The sequence below is a fragment of the Crinia signifera genome, chromosome 8 (genome assembly GCF_055691185.1).
Source record: "Crinia signifera chromosome 8, ASM5569118v1, whole genome shotgun sequence".
Taxonomy (NCBI): Eukaryota; Metazoa; Chordata; class Amphibia; order Anura; family Myobatrachidae; genus Crinia; species Crinia signifera.
The window spans coordinates 177955893-177979760 of record NC_139224.1 but is presented as its reverse complement, the minus strand read 5'-3'; the positions used below and the strand labels follow the sequence as shown (position 1 = coordinate 177979760).

At 54.1% G+C, this 23868-nt stretch overlaps 1 protein-coding gene across 1 annotated transcript; it reads left to right on the top strand.

Moving 5' to 3' along the window:
- The first annotated feature begins 245 nt into the window (after nucleotides 1–245).
- Nucleotides 246–22682, top strand: BCL10 (BCL10 immune signaling adaptor). The gene is made up of 3 exons (XM_083157893.1): nucleotides 246–473; nucleotides 8581–8869; nucleotides 17356–22682. Exons 1-3 carry the CDS (start codon nucleotides 303–305, stop codon nucleotides 17715–17717), a joined length of 822 nt encoding a protein of 273 aa, XP_083014019.1. The 5' UTR covers nucleotides 246–302; the 3' UTR covers nucleotides 17718–22682.
- Nucleotides 22683–23868: the final 1186 nt, after the last annotated feature.

The window sequence follows — 23868 nt, the reverse complement described above, 5'->3', positions numbered from 1 at the left end:
GCAGCAGCAGTGACGCCGGCGGCATAATGCTCTGCAGCAGCAGTGACGCAGGTGGTATGCTCTGCAGAAGCAGCGACGCAGGTGGTATAATGCTCTGCAGCAGCAGTGACGCTGGTGGTATGCTCTGCAGCAGCGATGCCGGTGGTATAATGCTCTGCAGCAGTGACACAGGTGGTATAATGCTCTGCAGCAGCAGGAATGCAGGAAGTGTGAGTGTGCGTGTCAGGAGCTCTATAAGGAAGTGATGAGTGACAGGAAGTGAGTGAGTACCTATGTGACAGGAAGTGAGTGAGTGGTGTCATATGCTGGGGAACCCCGGAGAGTCTGCCGATGATAGAACTGTCGGCCTGGCATCCTCTTCTCACCTCACCGTGTACCCCTGTAAGTGGCACCCTGAGGGGGTGGCCTCTGGTACGGCCACAATGACTCCCCTCAAACTGAATGAAGAGGAAATGGCAGATATCAAGAGAGATGTAAGTAGCAGAGCATTGCACCAGGCAGGTGGTGTTTGGACCATGGAACAATTGTGTTTTCACTGATGTAGCATATTGTGATGTCACCAATGCAGCAGGCTGTGATGTCACCGATGCAGCACGCTGTGATGTCACCGATGCAGCACGCTGTGATGTCACCGATGCAGCACGCTGTGATGTCACCGATGCAGCACGCTGTGATGTCACCGATGCAGCACGCTGTGATGTCACCAATGCAGCACGCTGTGATGTCACTGATACAGCAGGCTGTGATGTCATTGCGCCATAGACAGGCCAATAACAGCGCCTCTGTCAGCGACGCACAGAGGGTCCTGCCTGTTGCGCCAAGCATCGGGATTTCACTTTATGGCAGATCTCAGAGTACATTATAGTTATGCTACTGTATATAAGCAGCGAAGTCTCAGCATGATAGCACCTGTCATTATGTTTGTAAATGGGGAGGTGCACCAGTGTACTCCCCCCCCCCCCCCCCCCTCCCCCTCTCACCTCTCCTGGGGGTTTGTATGGCTTTCTATCAGTTACATGCTGCATGATGGTAAGTCTTGCATACATTTATATAATGTGTCAGTTATAGGATGAGTTTATGGTGAGGGGTGCGGGTTCCCCCATGATTTGGTGAGTGGCAAGGGTCCCCCTGGATTGATGGGGGTGCAGGTTCCCCTCGTTAGTTGGTGTGTGGCACGGGTCCCCCCTGGCTTGGTGGGGGGTGTGAGTTTCCCCATGATTTGGTGAGTGGCACGAGTCCCCCTGGATTGATGGGGGGGTGCAGGTTCCCCCATGAGTTGGTGTGTGGCATGGGTCCCCCCTGGATTGGCAAGGGGTACGGGTTCCCTCATAATTTGGTGAGTGGCATGGGTCCCCCCTGGATTGATGGGGGGGTGCAGGTTCCCCCTTGAGTTGGTGAGTGGCACGAGTCCCCCTGGAATGATGGGGGGGTGCAGTTTCCCCCGTGAGTTGGTGTGTGGCATGGGTCCCCCCTTGACTGGTGAGGGTTCCCCCCTGGATTGGTGAGGGGTGCAGGTTCCCTCATGATTTGGTGAGTGGCACGGGTCTCCCCTGGATTGATGGGGGGTGCAGGTTCCCCCGTGAGTTGGATTGGTGAGGGGTCCCCTTGGATTGGTGAGGGGTGCGGGGTCCCCCTGGGTTGGTGAGGGGTGCGGGTTCCTCCCTGGGTTGGTGAGGGTTGCAGGGTCCCCCCGGGTCGGTGAGGGGTGCAGGGTCCCCCCTGGGTAGGTGAGGGGTGTAGGGTCCCCCCAGGGTCGGTGTGGGGTGACTGATTTGAGGCATCACATTGTATAACACTTGTTATGAGCACCTCTCTCTGTGTAGTGCATTGCTGCAGATGGCTTTTGCTGCCCTAGGGGGCCCCGTGCCATCTTAGACTAAAGGCCCCCATTCTTTGTAGGCCCTTTTCATCTGATTCCGAGGCATCGGGCTGAGGAATCGGATGTAAGGGGCACAAATCACGTGTGTGTATCCTCCAATTCTGATCCAATGTGCAATCTGGTGTGCATCGTATCGGAGCCGGAGATCATCACTGCTGGATCAGATCCCGTGTGCATCGTATCGGAGCTGGAGATCATCACTGCTGGATCAGATCCCGTGTGCATCGTATCGGAGCTGGAGATCATCACTGCTGGATCAGATCCCGTGTGCATCGTATCGGAGCTGGAGATCATCACTGCAGGATCAGATCCCGTGTGCATCGTAACGGAGCCGGAGATCATCACTGCTGGATCAGATCCCGTGTGCATCGTATCGGAGCCGGAGATCATCACTGCTGGATCAGATCCCGTGTGCATCGTATCGGAGCTAGAGATCATCACTGCTGGATCAGATCCCGTGTGCATCGTATCGGAGCCGGAGATCATCACTGCTGGATCAGATCCCGTGTGCATCGTATCGGAGCCGGAGATCATCACTGCTGGATCAGATCCCGTGTGCATCGTATCGGAGCCGGAGATCATCGCTGCTGGATCAGATCCTGTGTGCATCGTATCGGAGCTAGAGATCATCGCTGCTGGATCAGATCCCGTGTGCATCGTATCGGAGCTAGAGATCATCACTGCTGGATCAGATCCCGTGTGCATCGTAACGGAGCCGGAGATCATCACTGCTGGATCAGATCCTGTGTGCATCGTATCGGAGCCGGAGATCATCACTGCTGGATCAGATCCCGTGTGCATCGTATCGGAGCCGGAGATCATCACTGCTGGATCAGATCCTGTGTGCATCGTATCGGAGCCGGAGATCATCACTGCTGGATCAGATCCCGTGTGCATCGTATCGGAGCCGGAGATCATCACTGCTGGATCAGATCCCGCGTGCATCGTATTGGAGCCGGAGATCAACACTGCTGGATCAGATCCCGTGTGCATCAGAGCCGGAGATCATCACTGCTGGATCAGATCCCGTGTGCATCGTATCGGAGCCGGAGATCATCACTGCTGGATCAGATCCCGTGTGCATCGTATCGGAGCCGGAGATCATCACTGCTGGATCAGATCCCGTGTGCATCGTATCGGAGCTAGAGATCATCACTGCTGGATCAGATCCCGTGTGCATTGTATCGGAGCTAGAGAACATCACTGCTGGATCAGATCCCGTGTGCATCGTATCGGAGCCGGAGATCGTCACTGCTGGATCAGATCCCGTGTGCATCGTATCGGAGCTAGAGATCATCACTGCTGGATCAGATCCCGTGTGCATTGTATCGGAGCTAGAGAACATCACTGCTGGATCAGATCCCGTGTGCATCGTATCGGAGCCGGAGATCGTCACTGCTGGATCAGATCCCGTGTGCATCGTATCGGAGCCGGAGATCATCACTGCTGGATCAGATCCGGTGTGCATTGTATCGGAGCCGGAGATCATCACTGCTGGATCAGATCCCGTGTGCATCGTATCGGAGCCGGAGATCATCACTGCTGTATCAGATCCCGTGTGCATCGTATCGGAGCTAGAGAACATCACTGCTGGATCAGATCCCGTGTGCATCGTATCAGAGCTGGATCAGATCCCGCAGCCAGGAAAAGGACCCTATAAGATGTATGATATGCGATCCTGCCGTACGGGAGCTACCGGGTTACAGGGCAAGGTAACGCATGCAGTGCCTCGCTGTAGTGGATGGGGTACCTCGTGGCCGGATTAAGGGTATGTAGACCCCATACACTATATGCCCCAGCAGTACAGAGACTACAGTGTAAAATAGAAACACAGTATTAATACTTTGGATTTATAGTGACCATATGGCTGGGGGCTGGTGTTGGGCCTATGTTAATGTGGAGGCCTGGAGCTGCAGCTCCATACGCCCAATTGGTAATGTGGCACTGAGGTAGCCCCCAGATGAGGGCATATGGGCACTGGGTAATGGGCCTGTACACCAAGCGGCAGGACAGCGTTGTCTACTTACACCCTGGGGCCCATTGTGCTGTGAATCTGCAGCAGCTCCTGCAGTGGGGCCGATCGCATGTACACACAGGCCCTTACTCTGATCTGTGCGGTCCTCCATGCATTCGTACAGAGGACCGATGTTGTTCATCTGCGCAGGTGCGTTTCTGGGGGGGGGGCGGATGTCAGCAGCGCACCCATATCTGTCCCAGCGTGCACTTTCAAAATCTTTCGATGGTCGTGTTCCCTGCAGCATTTATGTTAAACATCCCTTCACAGCCTGTGTGGGCGAGGGGGGGGGGAGGGGGGGGGACATTCACACAGCGGAGTTTGGTGGACTCGCAAGGCTGCACATTCACAGTCTTGTGAATCAACCAGAATAACCACCACAGAACGATGCGCCAATATATCTGTGAGCCGACGCAATATATATATGGGAATGAGGCCGTCTACAGATATATCGATGGTACTCACTGACGATATATCGGCTAGTGTGTATGCACCTATAGACTGTCAGTCATTATAAATCTGATTCGCTACACCAGGTAATATAGAGAGCGCTACACACACTGAAAGCTGCTCAGTCAGGTTAGTAATACCCCTCGGGTGCTGGGCGGGGGGAGGGGGGGGAGAGGTCTGTTCTGGACTATAAAGACACAAAACAGGTTTCCCAGCACACCCAGGTGCATATGAAAAACCACATGGTGGGTAATTCAGAGTTACTGTAATCTCCTGTGCACCCTGTGTACAGTTACTGTAATCTCCTGTGCACCCTGTGTACAGTTACTGTAATCTCCAGTGCACCCTGTGTACAGTTACTGTAATCTCCAGTGCACCCTGTGTACAGTTACTGTAGTCTCCAGTGCACCCTGTGTACAGTTACTGTAGTCTCCAGTGCACCCTGTGTACAGTTACTGTAGTCTCCAGTGCGCCCTGTGTACAGTTACTGTAGTCTCCAGTGCACCCTGTGTACAGTTACTGTAGTCTCCAGTGCGCCCTGTGTACAGTTACTGTAGTCTCCAGTGCGCCCTGTGTACAGTTACTGTAATCTCCAGTGCACCCTGTGTACAGTTACTGTAGTCTCCAGTGCGCCCTGTGTACAGTTACTGTAGTCTCCAGTGCACCCTGTGTACAGTTACTGTAATCTCCAGTGCACCCTGTGTACAGTTACTGTAGTCTCCAGTGCGCCCTGTGTACAGTTACTGTAGTCTCCAGTGCGCCCTGTGTACAGTTACTGTAATCTCCAGTGCACCCTGTGTACAGTTACTGTAGTCTCCAGTGCGCCCTGTGTACAGTTACTGTAATCTCCTGTGCACCCTGTGTACAGTTACTGTAATCTCCAGTGCACCCTGTGTACAGTTACTGTAATCTCCAGTGCGCCCTGTATACAGTTACTGTAATCTCCAGTGTGCCCTGTGTACAGTTACTGTAGTCTCCTGTGCACCCTGTGTACAGTTACTGTAGTCTCCTGTGCACCCTGTGTACAGTTACTGTAGTCTCCAATGCGCCCTGTATACAGTTACTGTAATCTCCTGTGCACCCTGTGTACAGTTACTGTAGTCTCCAGTGCGCCCTGTGTACAGTTACTGTAGTCTCCAATGCGCCCTGTGTACAGTTACTGTAATCTCCAGTGCGCCCTGTGTACAGTTACTGTAATCTCCAGTGCGCCCTGTGTACAGTTACTGTAATCTCCAGTGCGCCCTGTGTACAGTTACTGTAATCTCCAGTGCGCCCTGTGTACAGTTACTGTAGTCTCCAGTGCGCCCTGTGTACAGTTACTGTAATCTCCAGTGCGCCCTGTGTACAGTTACTGTAATCTCCAGTGCGCCTCGTGTACAGTTACTGTAATCTCCAGTGCGCCCTGTGTACAGTTACTGTAATCTCCAGTGCGCCCTGTGTACAGTTACTGTAATCTCCAGTGCGCCCTGTGTACAGTTACTGTAATCTCCAGTGCGCCTCGTGTACAGTTACTGTAATCTCCAGTGCGCCCTGTGTACAGTTACTGTAGTCTCCAATGCGCCCTGTGTACAGTTACTGTAATCTCCAGTGCGCCCTGTGTACAGTTACTGTAATCTCCAGTGTGCCTCGTGTACAGTTACTGTAATCTCCAGTGCGCCCTGTGTACAGTTACTGTAATCTCCAGTGCGCCCTGTGTACAGTTACTGTAATCTCCAGTGCGCCCTGTGTACAGTTACTGTAATCTCCAGTGCGCCCTGTGTACAGTTACTGTAATCTCCAGTGCGCCTCGTGTACAGTTACTGTAATCTCCAGTGTGCCCTGTGTACAGTTACTGTAATCTCCAGTGCGCCCTGTGTACAGTTACTGTAATCTCCTGTGCGCCCTGTGTACAGTTACTGTAATCTCCAGTGCGCCTCGTGTACAGTTACTGTAATCTCCAGTGTGCCCTGTGTACAGTTACTGTAATCTCCAGTGTGCCCTGTGTACAGTTACTGTAATCTCCAGTGCGCCCTGTGTACAGTTACTGTAATCTCCAGTGCGCCCTGTGTACAGTTACTGTAATCTCCAGTGCGCCCTGTGTACAGTTACTGTAATCTCCAGTGCACCCTGTGTACAGTTACTGTAATCTCCAGTGCACCCTGTGTACAGTTACTGTAATCTCCAGTGCGCCTCGTGTACAGTTACTGTAATCTCCAGTGCGCCCTGTGTACAGTTACTGTAATCTCCAGTGTGCCCTGTGTACAGTTACTGTAATCTCCTGTGCATCCTGTGTACAGTTACTGTAGTCTCCAGTGTGCCCTGTGTACAGTTACTGTAGTCTCCAGTGTGCCCTGTGTACAGTTACTGTAATCTCCAGTGCGCCTCGTGTACAGTTACTGTAATCTCCAATGCACCCTGTGTACAGTTACTGTAATCTCCAGTGCGCCTCGTGTACAGTTACTGTAATCTCCAGTGCGCCCTGTATACAGTTACTGTAATCTCCAGTGCGCCCTGTGTACAGTTACTGTAATCTCCAGTGCGCCCTGTGTACAGTTACTGTAATCTCCAGTGCACCCTGTGTACAGTTACTGTAGTCTCCAGTGCACCTTGTGTACAGTTACTGTAGTCTCCAGTGCACCCTATGTACAGTTACAGTAGTCTCCAGTGCGCCCTGTGTACAGTTACTGTAGTCACCAATGCACCTTGTGTACAGTTACTGTAGTCTCCAGTGCACCCTGTGTACAGTTACTGTAGTCTCCAGTGCACCTTGTGTACAGTTACTGTAATCTCCAGTGCACCCTGTGTACAGTTACTGTAGTCTCCAGTGCACCCTGTGTACAGTTACTGCAGTCTCCAGTGCGCCCTGTGTACAGTTACTGTAGTCTCCAGTGCACCCTGTGTACAGTTACTGTAATCTCCTGTGCACCCTGTGTACAGTTACTGTAATCTCCAGTGCACCCTGTGTACAGTTACTGTAGTCTCCAGTGCACCCTGTGTACAGTTACTGTAATCTCCAGTGCACCCTGTGTACAGTTACTGTAGTCTCCAATACACCCTGTGTACAGTTACTGTAATCTCCAGTGCACCCTGTGTACAGTTACTGTAGTCTCCAGTGCACCTTGTGTACAGTTACTGTAGTCTCCAGTGCACCTTGTGTACAGTTACTGTAGTCTCCAGTGCACCCTGTGTACAGTTACTGTAGTCTCCAGTGCACCCTGTGTACAGTTACTGTAATCTCCAGTGCACCCTGTGTACAGTTACTGTAGTCTCCAGTGCACCCTGTGTACAGTTACTGCAGTCTCCAGTGCGCCCTGTGTACAGTTACTGTAGTCTCCAGTGCACCCTGTGTACAGTTACTGTAGTCTCCAGTGCACCTTGTGTACAGTTACTGTAGTCTCCAGTGCACCCTGTGTACAGTTACTGTAGTCTCCAGTGCGCCCTGTGTACAGTTACTGTAGTCTCCAGTGCACCCTGTGTACAGTTACTGTAGTCTCCAGTGCACCTTGTGTACAGTTACTGTAGTCTCCAGTGCACCCTGTGTACAGTTACTGTAGTCTCCAGTGCACCTTGTGTACAGTTACTGTAGTCTCCAGTGCACCTTGTGTACAGTTACTGTAGTCCCCAGTGCACCCTGTGTACAGTTACTGTAGTCTCCAGTGCACCTTGTGTACAGTTACTGTAGTCTCCAGTGCACCTTGTGTACAGTTACTGTAATCTCCAGTGCACCCTGTGTACAGTTACTGTAGTCTCCAGTGCACCCTGTGTACAGTTACTGTAATCTCCAGTGCACCCTGTGTACAGTTACTGTAGTCTCCAGTGCACCCTGTGTACAGTTACTGCAGTCTCCAGTGCGCCCTGTGTACAGTTACTGTAGTCTCCAGTGCACCCTGTGTACAGTTACTGTAGTCTCCAGTGCACCTTGTGTACAGTTACTGTAGTCTCCAGTGCACCCTGTGTACAGTTACTGTAGTCTCCAGTGCGCCCTGTGTACAGTTACTGTAGTCTCCAGTGCACCCTGTGTACAGTTACTGTAGTCTCCAGTGCACCTTGTGTACAGTTACTGTAGTCTCCAGTGCACCCTGTGTACAGTTACTGTAGTCTCCAGTGCACCTTGTGTACAGTTACTGTAGTCTCCAGTGCACCTTGTGTACAGTTACTGTAGTCTCCAGTGCACCCTGTGTACAGTTACTGTACACACTGAGATGATACAGATGTGTCCCCAGGACAGGTGAACACTCTCTCTCTGTGCTGATTGCAGGCCCTGGAATCCCTGCGTCCCTACCTGTGCGAGAAGCTTCTGGCAGAACGACACTTCGATTACCTACGTTCCCAGAAGATACTGAACAAAGACGACACTGAGGAAATTTTGAGCCAGACAACAAGTCGGAAAAAGGCCGGAGAGCTGCTGGATCGGTTGTCCAAGAATCCCCAGGGCCTTGATGCTCTGCTCCAATCCATCAGACTCCAGAAAACCCAGGATTTCCTCATAGACAAGATCACGGACGAGGTTCTCCGGGTGAAGAACAAGAAGCTGGAATCCTACAAAGGTAACGCTGCAGCGCTTCCCAGGCTCCGCAGATGTGCGCTCTGCAGCCTGCATTCGGGGCATATTCAATTGTCCTATCGCCAGATCTCTTGGGCTAATGTTCACGCTCACGAAGATCCGCTTTAGCCGCATATGTCTGCAAAATTCCAACCAAACTAATGGGATCACCTGGTTTTCCAGGATTTCAGCCCAGATAAGGTGCCAGCTGTAATGCCCACGCCAGCAGCCGTAAGCGCCCCAACACAGCTGCATTTGAATAGCTCTGTTGGGTACTTAGGACAGGGAGCCTGGGAGAAGGGGGCGTATAGGACATTGTGCACTCTTACTGTCACAAAGGGCCTCATTCTAGTTCACTCTTTCTGACAAGATCCTTCTTAGATGGACAAAACCATGTGCACTGCAGGTGGGGCAGATGTAACATGTGCAGAGAGAATTAGATTTGGGTGAGTTATTTAGTTTCTGTGCAGGGCAAATACTGACTGCTTTATTTTTACACTGCAATATAGATCTCACTTTGAAGTAAAACCCCACCCATATCTAATTCTCTCTGCACAAGTTACATCTGCCCCACCTGCAGTGCACATGGTTTTGTCCATCTAAGAAGGATTTTGTCAGAAAGAGTGAACTAGAATACGGCCCAATCTTTGGTAGGTTGGTGGCTCCCCCAATCTGGATAGGGTTTTTGGCAGGAAAGCTTACACTCTTCCAGTATGCTTGTCTAGGTCAAGGTCCCCTACTGTGAAAACCAAACACTGCCTCCAAGAAAGGTGTATCCTTCAGAAGATCCTTACCCTCTCACACCAAAAAATGCAGGGACTTACCCGGGTTGGCCCCTTTAACACCACCCTTGTCCCTGAATTTTCTGGTGTGAGGGGGGCAGCGGGGTCCGGGTGGCGGGCAGCAGGGTCCAGACTGCAGGGATCCGGGCAGCAGCGGCTGGCAGCGGGGCGGGAAGCGCTGGATTTGAATACATACATGGCCGGATGCTGATTGGCTGAGAGAGTCCGGACAGTCTTTTCAATATATTTTAAAATCCAGCGATTCCCACTCCGCTGCCCGCCAAATAGCGCTACAAGCGCCCAGCCGCCGCTGCCTGGATCCCGCTGCACACTGCCTGGATCCAGGTAAGTACCTTTCACACCAGCCTTTAACCAGGGCTGGTCCCGGGAGCAACCCTGCTAGTTGTTCCCAGGGCCAAACCGGGAATTTTGGCTGGTGTGAAAGGGGTATAATTTATAACCTGTCTTCTGACACAGTGCAGAATAGCAGCACCTGTGCACCTGTACACTGGACAGGACTCAGGAGGACTCTGTGCCTCTCTCATTAGATAACAGGGTACACAGGAGCAGGAGCTGGGATCCCTGTGACACAGTGCAGAATAGCAGCACCTGTGCACCTGTACAATGGACAGGACTCAGGAGGACACTGTGTCCCTCTCATTAGATAACAGGGTACACAGGAGCAGGAGCTGGGATCCCTGTGACACAGTGCAGAATAGCAGCACCTGTACACCTGTACACTGGACAGGACTCAGGAGGACTCTGTGCCCTTCTCATTAGGTAACAGGGTACACAGGAGCAGGAGCTGGGGTCCCTGTGACACTGTGCAGAATAGCAGCACCTGTACACCTGTACACCTGTACACTGGACAGGACTCAGGAGGACTCTGTGCCTCTCTCATTAGATAACAGGGTACACAGGAGCAGGAGCTGGGGTCCCTGTGACACAGTGCAGAATAGCAGCACCTGTACACCTGTACACTGGACAGGACTCAGGAGGACTCTGTGCCTCTCATTAGATAACAGGGTACACAGGAGCAGGAGCTGGGGTCCCTGTGACACAGTGCAGAATAGCAGCACCTGTACACCTGTACACTGGACAGGACTCAGGAGGACTCTGTGCCTCTCTCATTAGATAACAGGGTACACAGGAGCAGGAGCTGGGATCCCTGTGACACAGTGCAGAATAGCAACACCTGTACACTGGACAGGACTCAGGAGGACTCTGTGCCCCTCTAATTAGGTAACAGGGTACACAGGAGCAGGAGCTGGGGTCCCTGTGACACAGTGCAGAATAGCAGCACCTGTACACCTGTACACTGGACAGGACTCAGGAGGACTCTGTGCCCCTCTCATTAGATAACAGGGTACACAGGAGCAGGAGCTGGGGTCCCTGTGACACTGTGCAGAATAGCAGCACCTGTACACCTGTACACTGGACAGGACTCAGGAGGACTCTGTGCCCCTCTCATTAGGTAACAGGGTACACAGGAGCAGGAGCTGGGATCCCTGTGACACAGTGCAGAATAGCAGCACCTGTACACCTGTACACTGGACAGGACTCAGGAGGACACTGTGTCCCTCTCATTAGATAACAGGGTACACAGGAGCAGGAGCTGGGGTCCCTGTGACATAGTGCAGAATAGCAGCACCTGTACACCTGTACACTGGACAGGACTCAGGAGGACACTGTGTCCCTCTCATTAGATAACAGGGTACACAGGAGCAGGAGCTGGGATCCCTGTGACCCAGTGCAGAATAGCAGCACCTGTACACCTGTACACTGGACAGGACTCAGGAGGTCTCTGTGTCCCTCTCATTAGATAACAGGGTACACAGGAGCAGGAGCTGGGGTCCCTGTGACACAGTGCAGAATAGCAGCACCTGTACACCTGTACACCGGACAGGACTCAGGAGGGCTCTGTGCCCCTCTCATTAGATAACAGGGTACACAGGAGCAGGAGCTGGGGTCCCTGTGACACAGTGCAGAATAGCAGCACCTGTACACCTGTACACTGGACAGGACTCAGGAGGACTCTGTGCCCCTCTCATTAGATAACAGAGTACACAGGAGCAGGAGCTGGGGTCCCTGGGACACAGTGCAGAATAGCAGCACCTGTACACCTGTACACTGGACAGGACTCAGGAGGTCTCTGTGCCCCTCTCATTAGATAACAGGGTGCACAGGAGCAGGAGCTGGGATCCCTGTGACACAGTGCAGAATAGCAGCACCTGTACACCTGTACACTGGACAGGACTCAGGAGGACTCTGTGCCCCTCTCATTAGATAACAGGGTACACAGGAGCAGGATCTGGGGTCCCTGTGACACAGTGCAGAATAGCAGCACCTGTACACCTGTACACTGGACAGGACTCAGGAGGACTCTGTGCCCTTCTCATTAGGTAACAGGGTACACAGGAGCAGGAGCTGGGGTCCCTGTGACACAGTGCAGAATAGCAGCACCTGTACACCTGTACACTGGACAGGACTCAGGAGGTCTCTGTGCCCCTCTCATTAGATAACAGGGTACACAGGAGCAGGAGCTGGGGTCCCTGTGACACAGTGCAGAATAGCAGCACCTGTACACCTGTACACTGGACAGGACTCAGGAGGACACTGTGTCCCTCTCATTAGATAACAGGGTACACAGGAGCAGGAGCTGGGGTCCCTGTGACACAGTGCAGAATAGCAGCACCTGTACACCTGTACACTGGACAGGACTCAGGAGGACTCTGTGTCCCTCTCATTAGATAGCAGGGTACACAGGAGCAGGAGCTGGGGTCCCTGTGATACAGTGCAGAATAGCAGCACCTGTACACCTGTACACTGGACAGGACTCAGGAGGACTCTGTGTCCCTCTCATTAGATAGCAGGGTACACAGGAGCAGGAGCTGGGGTCCCTGTGACACAGTGCAGAATAGCAACACCTGTACACTGGACAGGACTCAGGTGGACACTGTGCCCCTCTAATTAGGTAACAGGGTACACAGGAGCAGGAGCTGGGGTCCCTGTGACACAGTGCAGAATAGCAGCACCTGTACACCTGTACACTGGACAGGACTCAGGAGGGCTCTGTGCCCCTCTCATTAGATAACAGGGTACACAGGAGCAGGAGCTGGGGTCCCTGTGACACAGTGCAGAATAGCAGCACCTGTACACCTGTACACTGGACAGGACTCAGGAGGACACTGTGCCCCTCTCATTAGATAACAGGGTACACAGGAGCAGGACCTGGGATCCCTGTGACACAGTGCAGAATAGCAGCACCTGTACACCTGTACACTGGACAGGACTCAGGAGGACACTGTGCCCCTCTCATTAGATAACAGGGTACACAGGAGCAGGAGCTGGGGTCCCTGTGACATAGTGCAGAATAGCAGCACCTGTACACCTGTACACTGGACAGGACTCAGGAGGACTCTGTGCCCCTCTCATTAGATAACAGGGTACACAGGAGCAGGAGCTGGGGTCCCTGTGACACAGTGCAGAATAGCAGCACCTGTACATCTGTACACTGGACAGGACTCAGGAGGACTCTGTGCCTCTCTCATTAGATAACAGAGTACACAGGAGCAGAAGCTGGGGTCCCTGTGACATAGTGCAGAATAGCAGCACCTGTACACCTGTACACTGGACAGGACTCAGGAGGACTCTGTGCCCCTCTCATTAGATAACAGGGTACACAGGAGCAGGAGCTGGGGTCCCTGTGACACAGTGCAGAATAGCAGCACCTGTACACCTGTACACTGGACAGGACTCAGGAGGACTCTGTGCCTCTCTCATTAGATAACAGGGTACACAGGAGCAGGAGCTGGGATCCCTGTGACACAGTGCAGAATAGCAGCACCTGTACACCTGTACACTGGACAGGACTCAGGAGGGCTCTGTGCCCCTCTCATTAGATAACAGGGTACACAGGAGCAGGAGCTGGGGTCCCTGTGACACAGTGCAGAATAGCAGCACCTGTACACTGGACAGGACTCAGGAGGACTCTGTGCCCCTCTCATTAGGTAACAGGGTACACAGGAGCAGGAGCTGGGGTCCCTGTGACATAGTGCAGAATAGCAGCACCTGTACACCTGTACACTGGACAGGACTCAGGAGGACACTGTGTCCCTCTCATTAGATAACAGGGTACACAGGAGCAGGAGCTGGGGTCCCTGTGACACAGTGCAGAATAGCAGCACCTGTACACCTGTACACTGGACAGGACTCAGGAGGACACTGTGCCCCTCTCATTAGGTAACAGGGTACACAGGAGCTGGGGTCCCTGTGACACAGTGCAGAATAGCAGCACCTGTACACCTGTACACCTGTACACTGGACAGGACTCAGGAGGACTCTGTGCCCCTCTCATTAGATAACAGGGTACACAGGAGCAGGAGCTGGGGTCCCTGTGACATAGTGCAGAATAGCAGCACCTGTACACCTGTACACTGGACAGGACTCAGGAGGACTCTGTGCCCCTCTCATTAGATAACAGAGTACACAGGAGCAGGAGCTGGGGTCCCTGGGACACAGTGCAGAATAGCAGCACCTGTACACCTGTACACTGGACAGGACTCAGGAGGACTCTGTGCCCCTCTCATTAGATAACAGGGTACACAGGAGCAGGAGCTGGGGTCCCTGTGACACAGTGCAGAATAGCAGCACCTGTACACCTGTACACTGGACAGGACTCAGGAGGTCTCTGTGCCCCTCTCATTAGATAACAGAGTACACAGGAGCAGGACCTGGGGTCCCTGTGACACAGTGCAGAATAGCAGCACCTGTACACCTGTACACTGGACAGGACTCAGGAGGACTCTGTGCCCCTCTCATTAGATAACAGGGTACACAGGAGCAGGAGCTGGGGTCCCTGGGACACAGTGCAGAATAGCAGCACCTGTACACCTGTACACTGGACAGGACTCAGGAGGACACTGTGTCCCTCTCATTAGATAACAGAGTACACAGGAGCAGGAGCTGGGGTCCCTGTGACACAGTGCAGAATAGCAGCACCTGTACACCTGTACACTGGACAGGACTCAGGAGGTCTCTGTGCCCCTCTCATTAGATAACAGGGTACACAGGAGCAGGAGCTGGGGTCCCTGTGACACAGTGCAGAATAGCAGCACCTGTACACCTGTACACTGGACAGGACTCAGGAGGTCTCTGTGCCTCTCATTAGATAACAGGGTACACAGGAGCAGGAGCTGGGGTCCCTGTGACACAGTGCAGAATAGCAGCACCTGTACACCTGTACACTGGACAGGACTTAGGAGGACTCTGTGCCCCTCTCATTAGATAACAGGGTACACAGGAGCAGGAGCTGGGATCCCTGTGACACAGTGCAGAATAGCAGCACCTGTACACCTGTACACTGGACAGGACTCAGGTGGACACTGTGCCCCTCTCATTAGGTAACAGGGTACACAGGAGCAGGAGCTGGGATCCCTGTGACACAGTGCAGAATAGCAGCACCTGTACACCTGTACACCGGACAGGACTCAGGAGGACTCTGTGCCCCTCTCATTAGATAACAGGGTACACAGGAGCTGGAGCTGGGATCCCTGTGACACAGTGCAGAATAGCAGCACCTGTACACCTGTACACTGGACAGGACTTAGGAGGACTCTGTGTCCCTCTCATTAGATAACAGGGTACACAGGAGCAGGAGCTGGGGTCCCTGTGACACAGTGCAGAATAGCAGCACCTGTACACCTGTACACCGGACAGGACTCAGGAGGACACTGTGTCCCTCTCATTAGATAACAGGGTACACAGGAGCAGGAGCTGGGATCCCTGTGACACAGTGCAGAATAGCAGCACCTGTACACCTGTACACCGGACAGGACTCAGGAGGACTCTGTGCCCCTCTCATTAGATAACAGGGTACACAGGAGCTGGAGCTGGGATCCCTGTGACACAGTGCAGAATAGCAGCACCTGTACACCTGTACACTGGACAGGACTCAGGAGGACTCTGTGCCTCTCTCATTAGATAACAGGGTACACAGGAGCAGGAGCTGGGATCCCTGTGACACAGTGCAGAATAGCAGCACCTGTACACCTGTACACTGGACAGGACTCAGGAGGGCTCTGTGCCCCTCTCATTAGATAACAGGGTACACAGGAGCAGGAGCTGGGGTCCCTGTGACACAGTGCAGAATAGCAGCACCTGTACACTGGACAGGACTCAGGAGGACTCTGTGCCCCTCTCATTAGGTAACAGGGTACACAGGAGCAGGAGCTGGGGTCCCTGTGACATAGTGCAGAATAGCAGCACCTGTACACCTGTACACTGGACAGGACTCAGGAGGACACTGTGTCCCTCTCATTAGATAACAGGGTACACAGGAGCAGGAGCTGGGGTCCCTGTGACACAGTGCAGAATAGCAGCACCTGTACACCTGTACACTGGACAGGACTCAGGAGGACACTGTGCCCCTCTCATTAGGTAACAGGGTACACAGGAGCTGGGGTCCCTGTGACACAGTGCAGAATAGCAGCACCTGTACACCTGTACACTGGACAGGACTCAGGAGGACTCTGTGCCCCTCTCATTAGATAACAGGGTACACAGGAGCAGGAGCTGGGGTCCCTGTGACATAGTGCAGAATAGCAGCACCTGTACACCTGTACACTGGACAGGACTCAGGAGGACTCTGTGCCCCTCTCATTAGATAACAGAGTACACAGGAGCAGGAGCTGGGGTCCCTGGGACACAGTGCAGAATAGCAGCACCTGTACACCTGTACACTGGACAGGACTCAGGAGGACTCTGTGCCCCTCTCATTAGATAACAGGGTACACAGGAGCAGGAGCTGGGATCCCTGTGACACAGTGCAGAATAGCAGCACCTGTACACCTGTACACTGGACAGGACTCAGGAGGACTCTGTGCCCCTCTCATTAGATAACAGAGTACACAGGAGCTGGAGCTGGGGTCCCTGTGACACATCTCTCTCTCATCTTCTCCCTGGGGTGGAATCTCTGTCAGTAACTTATAAAACCTGATTCTGGACCTTATTCTGGTTGACTTGCAAGGCTGCAAATTTCACAGCCTTGCGAGTCCACCAGATGCCGCCTACACAGCCACCCGCTCCCCTCTTGCACTATTGAATGATGTTGGAAGCGCTTGCAGATCAGAGACACCTCTGTAGTGATCTGCGTGGGAAGCTGAAATCCGCTGACTTCAGCTCCCCCCCCCCCCCCCCGCACCCGCGTCATTGGGGAATTACCATGAGAACACCCTGCATTTTCATATGACTGCCCCGCTGGGAGTTCCCACTGATGAATACCCCCGGCCCGCCGCTGCTGCCCGCCGCCCCCTGCCCGTACTGTTGCGAGCAAGCACTCGGCGAGAGTAAGGGTCTCTGTCTGTCTGGTTCTGCTGCTGCACAAGTGGGAGAGCTAGTGATGTATATTTGCAGCATCTGTCACAACTATTCAGATGCGTTGTAAGAGCTGGGTGAGGGGCTGTAACGGATATCCCCACACCTAATACCGGCGGCCATCTTTCTGGTGATATAGTCAGTACACCTCCAGAGCATCTGCAATGTCCTCTCCCCAAATATGCCCCCAGATGGTAGAGGGAGGGGCACTGACAGAGATTCCCGGGACATTGCACACCCACCATGATGGATATGAAGCTGCAGGTATATACTACAAACCAGTATCCAGCCATTCAGTGGCCGTGGTAACACTAATGTATCTTGTGTATTGCAGGGGGATACTTCCCATCACTCACCTCACCCAATGGATTACCTACCGATCTGTACAAACAGCCATATTGTGACGGCAGGCTGCCCTCCCCGGAATCCACCGTTCTCTGTCACCCCGAGGGTGAGACCAGTCTTCCCCCGTATTTCAACAGATCTCTGACCATCACAAACCCATCAATCATGGAAAGCAGGACAAGGAGCAATAGGCAGAGTGCAACTTACTCTACCAGGCTCCCGAAACCGGGGGAGATGGGAGCCCCCTCTCTTCCAGTCATTCTACCACCGGCGCCCGAGGAGTTCTGCCCAAATTCCTCCATTGACACCCAGTTCCTTCCTCTCAGATCCAGCTCACCCTGTAACCCATGATCTCAGAATTGCACCCGCTACAGACTGACATTCTCCTGTGACAATGTAGCGGTTCCGAGAATACGGACTGATACGTCATATGGACCTCGGCAAGGGCATAACTACCATAGGTGCAAGCGGTGCAGCTGCTATGGGGCCCAGAGCTGAAGGGGGCCCATCTTTGCTGTGTAAGAAATATGTTTTCCATACATTTATCACCATCATTTGCTAAATAGGGGCCCTTACAAAGGCCTACGGATATCTAGGTACGCCTCTGGACCTCGGGGTTCTGCTTTTCTGTAACCGAGATACATAGAGAACCACCTGGCCCAGCACATCGGGCATATACAGTATATATAATAACTGTCCGACCAGTTACAGTAACAATGTACAGAGGTAACGGGCAATAGACGGAGGCTCACATGGTAACAGTTGTCTGTTGTACATATCGTGGTATTGGATTTATTAAACATGACACCGTTCTGTTTGGGTACCACAGTGCATACTGGGAGAGAATACCCCACTGACTGCAATAATACATTACATGGGACACACACGGATGCAGCAGTCCGAATACCAACGTCAGTATCCTGGAGGAAGGAATCCCGACAGTATTCTCATTTCCCTTCCTTCTATCAGTGTATTCCTATACCCCCCCCTCCCCACAAACACACACACAGCCTGACCCTAACCCTCCCCACTAGTGCCTAACCTCTGCGCCCTGCCACCTAAACCCAACACCCCCCTGCCCCAACACTAAACCCCACTTTAAATGCCTACCCATAACCCTCCCCGCAGCCTGACCATAACCTTCCCTCCCCGCAGCCTGACCATAACCTTCCCTCCCCGCAGCCTGACCATAACCTTCCCTCCCCGCAGCCTGACCATAACCTTCCCTCCCCGCAGCCTGACCATAACCTTCCCTCCCCGCAGCCTGACCATAACCTTCCCTCCCTGCAGCCTGACCATAACCTTCCCCTCCCCGCAGCCTGACCATAACCTTCCCTCCCCGTAGCCTGACCATAACCTTCCCTCCCCGTAGCCTGACCATAACCTTCCCTCCCCGTAGCCTGACCATAACCTTCCCTCCCCGCAGACTGACCATAACCTTCCCTCCCCGCAGCCTGACCATAACCCTCCCTCCCCGCAGCCTGACCATAACCTTCCCTCCCCGCAGCCTGACCATAACCTTCCCCTCCCCGCAGCCTGACCATAACCTTCCCTCCCCGCAGCCTGACCATAACCTTCCCCTCCCCGCAGCCTGACCATAACCTTCCCTCCCCGCAGCCTGACCATAACCTTCCCTCCCTGCAGCCTGACCATAACCTTCCCCTCCCCGCAGCCTGACCATAACCTTCCCTCCCCGTAGCCTGACCATAACCTTCCCTCCCTGCAGCCTGACCATAACCTTCCCCTCCCCGCAGCCTGACCATAACCTTCCCTCCCCGCAGCCTGACCATAACCTTCCCTCCCCGTAGCCTGACCATAACCTTCCCTCCCCGCAGCCTGACCATAACCTTCCCTCCCCGTAGCCTGACCATAACCTTCCCTCCCCGCAGCCTGACCATAACCTTCCCTCCCCGTAGCCTGACCATAACCTTCCCTCCCCGCAGCCTGACCATAACCTTCCCCTCCCCGCAGCCTGACCATAACCCTCCCTCCCCGCAGCCTGACCATAACCTTCCCTCCCCGCAGCCTGACCATAACCTTCCCTCCCCGCAGCCTGACCATAACCTTCCCTCCCCGCAGCCTGACCATAACCTTCCCCTCCCCGCAGCCTGACCATAACCTTCCCTCCCTGCAGCCTGACCATAACCTTCCCTCCCCGCAGCCTGACCATAACCTTACCTCCCCGCAGCCTGACCATAACCTTCCCTCCCCGCAGCCTGACCATAACCTTCCCCTCCCCGCAGCCTGACCATAACCTTCCCTCCCCGCAGCCTGACCATAACCTTCCCTCCCCGCAGCCTGACCATAACCTTCCCTCCCCGTAGCCTGACCATAACCTTCCCTCCCCGCAGCCTGACCATAACCTTCCCCTCCCCGCAGCCTGACCATAACCCTCCCTCCCCGCAGCCTGACCATAACCTTCCCTCCCCGCAGCCTGACCATAACCTTCCCTCCCCGCAGCCTGACCATAACCCTCCCTCCCCGCAGCCTGACCATAACCCTCCCTCCCCGCAGCCTGACCATAACCTTCCCTCCCCGCAGCCTGACCATAACCTTCCCTCCCCGCAGCCTGACCATAACCTCCGCGCAACCTGACCATAACCTTCCCTCCCCGCAGCCTGACCATAACCTTCCCCTCCCCGCAGCCTGACCATAACCTTCCCCTCCCCGCAGCCTGACCATAACCTTCCCTCCCCGCAGCCTGACCATAACCTTCCCTCCCCGCAGCCTGACCATAACCTTCCCTCCCTGCAACCTGACCGTAACCTTCCCTCCCACCAGCCTGACCATAACCCTCCCTCCCCGCAGCCTGACCATAACCTTCCCTCCCCGCAGCCTGACCATAACCCTCCCTCCCCGCAGCCTGACCATAACCTTCCCTCCCCGCAGCCTGACCATAACCCTCCCTCTCCGCAGCCTGACCATAACCTTCCCTCCCCGCAGCCTGACCATAACCTTCCCTCCCCGCAGCCTGACCATAACCTTCCCTCCCCGCAGCCTGACCATAACCTTCCCTTCCCGCAGCCTGACCATAACCTTCCCTCCCCGCAGCCTGACCATAACCCTCCCCGCAGCCTGACCATAACCTTCCCCTCCCCGCAGCCTGACCATAACCTTCCCTCCCCGCAGCCTGACCGTAACCTTCCCTCCCCGCAGCCTGACCGTAACCTTCCCTCCCCGCAGCCTGACCGTAACCTTCCTTCCCCGCAGCCTGACCGTAACCTTCCTTCCCCGCAGCCTGACCATAACCTTCCCTCCCCGCAAATAAATAAAAAGTGAAGCAGCGCTGATCTTACAATGTAACAAATTTATTATACACAATAAAAACAATAATATAAAAGAACCATTAAATGAACCAATTGGTATAAAAATAATTTGAATGGACCCGATATTATAGTCACCAGTTTTAGATGGTAATGAGACCTGCTCTGATCCAAGGGGGTGTGGGATAGTCTTGATGGTATCCTGAAGTTGTGTTTATGGACTACAACCGATGGCAAGGATGGAATTAGCCTGATCGGGAGTCCCACTGCTGTGAGTGGTCAGGTGTCCAACAAGAATTTTAGGCTTGAGACTTCCAGGGTGATGGGCATCCGATCAGATGATTAGGCAGGTAGGACAGTCCTTGATGAAAAGGTGAGAGTCCTTGAAGCAATATGGGTCCAAACAATAGTGTCACCAACGCGTTTCGCAGTGCTGTGACTGCTTTTCCCCGCAGCCTGACCATAACCCTCCCTCCGCACAGCCTGACCATAACCCTCCCTCCCCGACCCCTGACCATAACCCTCCCCTCCCTGCAGCCTGACCATAACCTTCCCCTCCCCGCAGCCTGACCATAACCTTCCCTCCCCGCAGCCTGACCATAACCTTCCCTCCCCGCAGCCTGACCATTACCTTCCCTCCCCGCAGCCTGACCATAACCTCCCCTCCCTGCAGCCTGGCCATAACCTTCCCCTCCTCGCAGCCTGACCATAACCTTCCCCTCCCCGCAGCCTGACCATAACCTTCCCTCCCTGCAGCCTGACCATAACCTTCCCTCCCCGCAACCTGACCGTAACCTTCCCTCCTCACAGCCTGACCATAACCTTCCCCTCCCCGCAGCCTGACCATAACCTTCCCCTCTGCAGCCTGACCCATAACCTTCCCCTCCCAGCAGCCTGACCATAACCTTCCCCTCCCCGCAGCCTGACCATAACCTTCCCCTCCCCGCAGCCTGACCATAACCTTCCCTCCCTCCACACAGCCTAACCCTAACCTCCCCTCCCTGCAGCCTGACCATAACCTTCCCCTCCCTCCAGCCTGACCATAACCTTCCCTCCCCGCAGCCTGACCATAACCCTCCCTCCCCGCAGCCTGACCATAACCTTCCCTCCCCGCAGCCTGACCATAACCTTCCCCTCCGCACAGCCTGACCATAACCTTCCCTCCCCGCAGCCTGACCATAACCCTCCCTCCCCGCAGCCTGACCATAACCTTCCCTCCCCGCAGCCTGACCATAACCTTCCCTCCCCGCAGCCTGACCATAACCTTCCCCTCCGCACAGCCTGACCATAACCTTCCCTCCCCGCAGCCTGACCATAACCCTCCCTCCCCGCAGCCTGACCATAACCTTCCCCTCCGCACAGCCTGACCATAACCTTCCCTCCCCGCAGCCTGACCATAACCCTCCCTCCCCGCAGCCTGACCATAACCTTCCCTCCCCGCAGCCTGACCATAACCCTCCCTCCCGCCTGTACGGGAAAAGTGCCTTGAGAAAGCTCAGTGCGAAACGCGCGTCGGCGTTCCACATGAGCAGGGGCGAATGTCACTTTGAAATTTGAAACTGTATATATTGTTGTATATTGTTAGATAGTGTGGTGCCATCCCCAGGTGTACCCACTGGCACACAGCCGGCGCCGGCTGTGACTTACAAGAGTGAGATCATAGACACTGCGGGACACTTTTCCCGTACAGCGAGGCGCACTAACCGCCTAACCGGGAGACGGCTACACGTAGGAGGACAGTGATTGTCTACCTCTTCTCGTGTACACACTGTTGAGTGAGGAGACAGAGCGGCCGGGACGCCATCCACTTCTGATCTCCTAATATACCCGGCAGATACACGGTATCTATTTTTAACATAGAAATAAAATGTTACAATCCTTGTTGACAACGCACCTGCATCGTTATTTAAGATAAAGATATTATTGCCATTCTTTTCTCTGCCAAGTCAGGATATTTATATCCTTCTTAATTTGTCCATCAGTGTCTTATGTTGTATGTGTGTTTTTAAGCATTTCGCAGTTCTTAAATATAACAATTAAAAGTTACATTTTATTATCCCTTCTTTTTGTGCACCACATAGAGACCTACTCTTCTTTAATCCTTATACCTCCATGCCACTTTATGTCCAGTGGTAGCAGGCCTCTGTCCATTACTAACATTATTCGTTATGACTACAGAGAGGCTCAATATATGATTGGGAAAATTCTTCTCATCCCATATATATATTTTTTCCAGTGCGATTGACATCCTTCTTTTTTCTCCTGACCATAACCATAGATCCGGGTGACAGCGTGTGTAGGAGGCGGATGACAGTGGGTGTAGGGGCGGCCACAGATCCGGGTGACAGTGGATGTGAGGTGGGTGTAGGGGTGGCCACAGATCCGGGTGACAGTGTGTGAGAGGCGGGTGACAGCGGCTGTGGGGCGGGCACAGATCCCGGTGACAGTGTGTGTAGGAGGCGGGTGACAGTGGGTGTAGGGGCGGGCACAGATCCGGGTGACAGCGTGTGTAGGAGGCGGGTGACAGTGGGTGTAGGGGCGGGCACAGATCCGGGTGACAGCGTGTGTAGGAGGCGGGTGACAGTGGGTGTAGGGGCAGGCACAGATCCGGGTGACAGCGTGTGTAAGAGGCGGGTGTGGGGCGGGTGACAGCAGCTGTGGGGCGGGTGTAGGGGTGGCCACAGATCTGGGTGACAGTGGGTGTGAGGCGGGTGTAGGGGTGGCCACAGATTCGGGTGACAGTGTGTGTAAGAGGCAGGTGTGGGGCGGGTGACAGCGGCTGTGGTGTGGGCACAGATCCGGGTGACAGTGTGTGTAAGAGGTGGGTGACAGTGGGTTTGGGGTGGGTGTAGGGGTGTGCACAGATCCCGGTGACAGTGTGTGTAGGAGGCGGGTGACAGTGGGTGTAGGGGCGGGCACAGATCCGGGTGACAGCGTGTGTAGGAGGCGGGTGACAGTGGGTGTAGGGGCGGGCACAGATCCGGGTGACAGCGTGTGTAGGAAGTGGATGACAGTGGGTGTAGGGGCAGGCACAGATCAGGGTGACAGCGTGTGAGAGGCGGGTGACAGCGGCTGTGGGGCGGGCACAGATCCCGGTGACAGTGTGTGTAGGAGGCAGGTGACAGTGGGTGTAGGGGCGGGCACAGATCTGGGTGACAGCGTGTGTAGGAGGCAGGTGACAGTGGGTGTAGGGGCGGGCACAGATCTGGGGGACAGCGTGTGTAGGAGGCGGGTGACAG